This window comes from Solanum verrucosum, unplaced genomic scaffold, assembly GCF_900185275.1.
Source record: "Solanum verrucosum unplaced genomic scaffold, falcon-dt-bn FXZP01000067.1, whole genome shotgun sequence".
Classification (NCBI taxonomy): domain Eukaryota; kingdom Viridiplantae; phylum Streptophyta; class Magnoliopsida; order Solanales; family Solanaceae; genus Solanum; species Solanum verrucosum.
In genome coordinates, this window is record NW_026020175.1 from 490,077 (window position 1) to 497,076 (window position 7,000).

The 7,000-nt window shown below is 32.8% G+C and overlaps 1 protein-coding gene across 1 annotated transcript; it reads left to right on the forward strand.

Moving 5' to 3' along the window:
- Positions 1 to 2,675: 2,675 nt before the first annotated feature.
- LOC125828895 (F-box protein PP2-B13-like) lies at positions 2,676 to 4,876 on the forward strand. The gene is made up of 2 exons (XM_049508209.1): positions 2,676 to 2,704; positions 4,474 to 4,876. The coding sequence occupies exons 1-2, from the start codon at positions 2,676 to 2,678 to the stop codon at positions 4,874 to 4,876; spliced, it is 432 nt and encodes a 143-aa protein (XP_049364166.1).
- Positions 4,877 to 7,000: the final 2,124 nt, after the last annotated feature.

A 7,000-nucleotide genomic window follows, 5' to 3' on the forward strand; every position in this document is an offset into this window, starting at 1 on the left:
AATATCATGCTTATCTGTACTTATTACTATAATTGACAATATATATTTCTAAAATCTTTTCCCCTTTGATTATTTATTCATATATAAAGTTTTCAACAAAAGTAACTGTTATACATTTTTATATGAGTTGTGACATGAATTCTTCCAACTTCATTGCTCCAATGGATTATTTTGATAGCTTGTCAGAGGGTTGCAAATTTGAAATAATTTCAAGAAACAACTCCAGCCGATGCAGTAAGATCAATAGTTTTATCCAAAGGGTTCAAATTTGTTGCTGAATCAGATGAAATTTGGGGAAAATTTTGCCCCCGAATTATCAAGAAATAATTGATGGATCTAAGTTTTCTATTGTTTGCAACACCTAAAAGGAGCTCTTTTTCCGTTTGTGTGATTCACCCATTCTCCTTGATGGAGGCAAACTGGTAACACTCAATTTTGATGTGGTTATCTTTTATGATTCTATATTTTTTAATATCGATGGTGTGTACATACCTAAATTATTTATCAATACCTGCTACCTCCCACACAGGGCCGACTCAACAACATTGGGGGCCTAAAGCGAAACTTAAGAGAGGGGCCCTAATATTTTTTTTCATCATATATAGTTTTATTTAATATCTACTTTTCTAGCTATTTTAGATGTAAAGTCATTAGGTACTGTATTATAATCAATTTGTTTTAATAATTCCTTTTCAAATGATGATATAGTTAATTCATTCAATCTCTCTTTAGACATTGTTGATCTTAAAGAAGATTTAATCAATTTTAGTTTCACAAAAAATTTCTCAGGAACTGTTAACATTATTCTATAAGCAATATGTGTATTTGGAAAAGAATCAAGTCTTTTTATTTGATTGAGTATTTTAATTAGATCATTATCTTCTATTGTATTATTTCCCTTAACACTTTAATTCAAAAAATAAATCTAAATCATCAATATCAGAATAACTATTATATGATAAAGAAAGTTCAAGGTTAAGACAATTTTTTTTTAATTCTCATCATCAAGTGATCTCAATATTTTACCACTAAATAAGAAATCAAAAATATTTCCATATGCTTCAATTGGTTCAAATCTATTTTGAAGTGAAAAAATAGTTTGATCTACTCTACATATATAAAACAACCAATTCTAAAAGGTTCTTCAAGGGACTTTGTGATTTCGCTATCCACATTTTCATCAAATTGTTTCTTACGAAATTCAGGTTTATTTTCATCTCATATGCAATTTCCTTAGTAGAAATCATAACACTCATAGTACATATAATTTTTTTTAAATAACATATATATAAGTAATGATCTCAAGTGATGACTTTAGTGGCCTAGGGGTTAAGACGGCCCTGCTCCCACAAGAGGTGATATCAAGATTTAAGCTTTATGGATTAAATTTTTTATGATCTCAACCTTTAACTTGTTATTTTTAATGTTGTGGGTTCACATCTACTAGTTTTTGCATTTATCATGAATTTTTACACATAAATTCCTGCTCCGTATGGAAGTGTTGGGTTAAGATGAATCCTTAATTAATATCTTTATATGTTTCTACCTCTTATCAACACATGTACGAGATAGTGACGGAGTCAAAAACTCATGTATAGTGATAAAAAAATACAAGGTGTCATCCTAGGGTTTAAACTCATAACAAAAAATAATGTATGAACTCTCGTTGGTACTAAACTAAAATTTTTTCCTTATGTTAAGTGAATTCAACTGTTCATAAATAATTAAAAAGAATCATTTAACCCTATTTGCGTTACTCTAATTTTGACCAAGGTGATTCAATTGAACTCTTTTCCTTCCGTACCAAAGTACTCTGATAGCTCAAGTAGGTGAAAAGAAATGATCACCTAGTATTTTTTTTATATTCACCAACATGTAAAATCTAATCTCTTATAATTTTCTATCCAACAGTAATTGCCACACTTATTGCACTTGATGTTTATTTTGTACTTATTTTGTTGGGTAGGGGATGGAGGGGGGGGGGGGATATTGAGTGTCAATTTTTATTCCGTTTCGCTCTCCAAAGTTTAGGTTATTCAAATTGAACAATGTGTCCTTTGGGTGCTTCCTAGTATACCATTATGAAACTATATTTGTGTAGCAACCATTCAAATAAATACGATGAAAATATGCTTGGAAATAAAAAAAATACTTGGAAGCACTTTCTCTGATCTTACGTGGTGTGCTTTAAATTAATCAGACGGAAATTTTATTTTTTCTTTCTCAGAGTTTTTTTCTCGATAAGCATAGTGGAAAGAAGGGTATAATAATAGCACCAAGAGATCTTGTTATTTCAGATAGTGATAACCCACAAACTTGGAAATGGGGTAGATGCCGCGATTCCATGTCATCTCTTTTTATATTCTTAATTTGATCTACAACTTTATTGCTCTTCTTATAAATACTTATGCAATGCATTTGCTCTTCTTATATGTTATCTGATACATCTTATGCACCTGAGCTACAACAAAATAAAAATCATAATGCGACAGTCAAAATTGAAAGGTTTTTCTAGTTTAAAAATAGAGGAGACACTATATGTGTTAGATGTCAATATGAAAAAGCCAACAAGTTTTCTACAGAGAATCGAAGTATCTGAATAAGAAGGCATTGGAGCAGTGCATGCAAATGTGTCTGAACCATTAATGTAACCTTCTATCTGTGGTTACTAATACATGGTATCATTCATTGATGACTTCTCAAGGTACGCATGAATTTACTTCTTAAAGAAAAAGTCTGAAGTATTTGAGAAGTTTAAAGAGTTCCAACATACCGTGGAGACTGATATTGAAAAGGTAATCAAATGTCCATGTATGGACAATGGGAGAGAATACATGTAACATGAGTTCAATGACTACCTTAATAAAAGATGGTAGGACAACAATTGACTTGCCCAAATATTTCGTAGAAAAATGGAGTAGTTGAAAGAAAAAATAGACACTTGATAGAGATATGAAGAAGTATTTTGAATATATTGCAGTACATTGTGATAGTCAATCTGCGCTACACATTGCAGGAATCCATATTTTCTTGAGAGAACTAAACATACATAAGTTGACAGTCATTTTTTTCGAGACAAGCTCCAAGATGGCTTTATTTCCCTTCATTATATTGTTACCACAGATCAACTGGCTAACCTATTCACCAAAGCTCTTACTGGTGTTAAACAAACTTGCATCATGTCAAAGTTGGCTATGAAGGCCTCATATCCCACTTAAGAGAAGGGGGGGGGGGGAGGAGGGGGTACATTGAGAATGTGTTTATGTTGATTAGTGTAACTGTTAGCTTAGTCAGTTAGTTGTAGTTGTTAGCTCTATAAGTAATTATTTTGTTAGAAGCCAACTATACACAAATGTCATAGTGATATAATACACGTGTGCAAATACGTTTTCCTTTGAGAGGTTTTATTCAACAAAGTAGTTTGCTTTCCTTCTTCTTCTCTTTACACTGACTTCTCCCTCTCGTTAACACTTTGATGTCTGTCTTATATAAAGTGCAAACAAATGTTGGAATGTGAAATATGATATGTGTAGCCTACAATTATAAATAATTATTACCTTCATGTTAATATGCACTGAATCTGACATTATGACAATTTGGTCTGGATACAAAAATATCAAAAATTACATTATGTATTCTATGTGCATATTTGGAAGAGACTAACTGTTTATTATGAATTCATAACTGATAATGGCTCAACTTGGAAAATATACACAAATAACGTATTGGGATAGCAGACGTTAGATTAATATAACAACTAAGAGTTAATGTCACCATGAAAAAATGTGGGGCAACGGATGGGGTTGCTCCTCTCTAAACTAGAGGTTTTGGGGTCGAACTCTGGGTATGAAAAATTCTTGGTAGGAAATACTTCCCCAATAGGGCCCTACACGGCTCCAATCTGAATTAGTCGGGCTCTAATGCAGATATCGAACACCAATGAGAAACCAAAAATAAAAAAGAACTTTATTGAATGTGAAAAATTTGAAGAGAAAATGATGTGCTCAATTTTGTCCGATATATTAATGTATATACATTTTTTTTTTAAAAATGTTAAATGATTTATTTTAAACTAAAGGCTAATACTCCAACTTTGAAGTTAAGAGCTTCCCCCTATTAGCATAGTATAGTATAGCACATTACGAAGATGGTAAATGTTCACCTATGGTTTAGAAAAGATGGTTCATGCCCTTGAAAGGAGATGCCTTAAATAGGAATGTCTTAACTACCAATAATGGTTTTTATATGGCGCAAACTCAGATGGTGCGCAGGCTCCTATCAATGTTTTGATGGTAAAAATAAAAAAATGCTATAAAAAGTTAATTAAATAATACCATATATGACTCAATCTTGTAATTTTTTTTAAAAAATTCGCATCTGATACACCTACTAAAGAGCTAAAGCCCTACATATCATTTAATTATTTTTTTTAAAAAAATTTCCTTACAAATGTTTCTTGCAATGCTTTTGCAGATTCTCTGAAACGGCATATCTTACTGCTATAAATCAATTGGATATTCGTGGAACAATAGGCACAAAAATGTTGCCACCAAAGACAGAATATGCTGCTTATTTGGCGTTCAAGTTTGTAAATGGGTGCGGCAATAACCTTCCATCTGCTAAATCAAATATTAGGTTTGTTAATTATGAGAGTGAAATTGATGCTGAAAATCAGGCCAACACTGTGCACCTTCCAAGATTGCAAGAAAGTGGGGGTATCCCAAAAATGAGAGGAGATGGATGTATGGAAGTAAAATTGGGATATTTTGATAGCAAGAAAGACACTGACGGTCCTATTGAAGCAAGATTGTTTGAGAAGAATCACTTTTACAAAATTGGACTCATTGTTGAAGGAGTTGAGTTTCGTCCAAAATGAGAAGTGGATATGGGAATTTAAGTTTTATATGTTTTTTACAGGAAATCTTTGAATTCTTATTATGATACTATTTCAATGTTTGCAATTTACTACAGACAATTCATATACATTGCATATCCTTTAAGGCTTTAGTATTACTTAATAATTTGGACGTCCTCTTTCTACCGGAAGGTTACCTTCTGGCTAAATTTGTGGCCTATATTTTGGATTTAACTTTTAGACGGTATAAAAAAGTGAAGTGAAATTCCTTCTTCCGATATTTATGATGTTGAATTTTCTTCTCTATTTAATATCTCTGTTAGTTTATGTGCTTCTAGTTTTATATTAGAAGAGAGCTTTGATGAAAGGAGAAATATTTTTTTGGATTTCAACTGATGGATCAGTTTCAACTATGTCGTCAAAGGAAGAAAATATGGTGTTATCATTTGGATGTTGTTTTTCCCAAAGATTTCTATTCTTTGGGATAATTCATCATATTGATCTTCATCTTCTTTAGGTGCTAAAGCTAATAAGGCATGACAATACTGTAAGTCAATATTTTTAATGAGTTTTTGTGGAATATTCAGAGAAATGATAATCCTGCAAAGTAAAAATAAATTTGACTAACAAGTCATTGTGGTAATTTCTCAAGTACCAAGACCAATTACAGAGGATGCTTGGCTGATTCCAACTAATATTCCTGCAGCCTTCAGGTCTGTATGAGCCCATCCACGCACCTGTTCCTTCTAACATCTTGTCCCCCTTTGTCTCTTTGTCCACGTCATAAGCGTCCCAACCCTCCTTAGTGTGTAGCATTTTTTTTTTGCTTTCCCTTTATCGAGAATGCCTTCTCAGGTAACCAACTTTCCTACCTCTCTTTGTTATTTCCCTCAAGTGCCACATGTATTCAATCAATTTTCACCCTGTACAATAGGAAAACTAATGGAATGACATGATCAATTACTTGGAAGAAATTAAATTATACCCCATCTCTCCGATGCTTCTCAAACTTTGTCCACAATCTCTTTATGCTTGATTGGATCTATCACTGGAAAAATGAACTGCTTACAGATTCCTCTATTTTAGTTGGTTGAATGAATATTCGTGGCACTTCGGTGTTTCCAGCATCAACAATTCCTTTTGATACTAGCCTTAGTATCATCAAAGGCTTTTAGCTCGTTCGTTATATAAAATGAGACTTTTTGTCATTACATAACAAAAGATTTAACAACAAAAAACAACAAAACTTCAGTTGTCTTTAAAAACAAACATTGTGTTTAAAGTAACAAGATGATACAATACAATAGGTAATAACCAGCATCTAAAGTGATATTCTCAGTTCTCATTATAATTTATGTTATTTCATTAAGATTAGATCTTGTAACGCGACGATGCAGAAGTTCCATCTAGAACTTTTTATGGAAGTACTCATGATAGTCTTTAACTGCGGTTGCACGATATTTTGGAGGGTTATCTTCTGACAACAATTCAGAAATCGGTCCATAAAGTTTGGAATATGACATTGGATCTGTGCCAAAGAAGCATGGAACTGATACTCTTGGTCCAACTTTATTTGCCAATACTCTGTGCTCAACACTTATGTACTTGTCATTTGATATGAGGTGAAAAAAAGCAACCAAAATAAGCAAATGGTATATTCACTCTTATCGATCGTACATGGATTAGAAAAGAAAAATACTAGCCTGCAGAAGATCTTCAATGTTGACCACAAGAGCACCACACATATGAGGAACATCAAACCATTCCCATTGATTCTGGTGAAGCACTTGGAGTCCTCCGATGTGATCTTGTAGAAGCACTGTGAGAAAATCATTGTCAGAATGTTTGTTGGTGCCTATGGTGAGTTCTGGCCGAGGGCATGCTGGGTAGTAAAGGGCCAAAACACCAAGCCCCTCCGGCAATCCATATTTTTGGGATGACAACGATCAAGACCGAGACCTTCAGACAATAATCCAAGCAAGGAATAGCCCAATTCCATCATATGCTTAGAGTATACTCAATTTTTAGTATTTCCCTGCAACAATTTTGTAAAATTAATGAAACACCACATATCAATTTTTATCACCACATAATACATATTCAATTATTGGTTGGCTTTCTAATTCATATTAAGAACATATACCT

What these genes read in the sequence shown, in the direction of transcription:
- LOC125828895 (XM_049508209.1), top strand. Translation starts at nt 2,676, where the DNA reads ATGGTATCATTCATTGATGACTTCTCAAG. An exon ending in TTCATTGATGACTTCTCAAG is followed by an intron (nt 2,705 to 4,473) that starts GTACGCATGAAT and finishes ATGCTTTTGCAG; the next exon opens with ATTCTCTGAAACGGCATATC.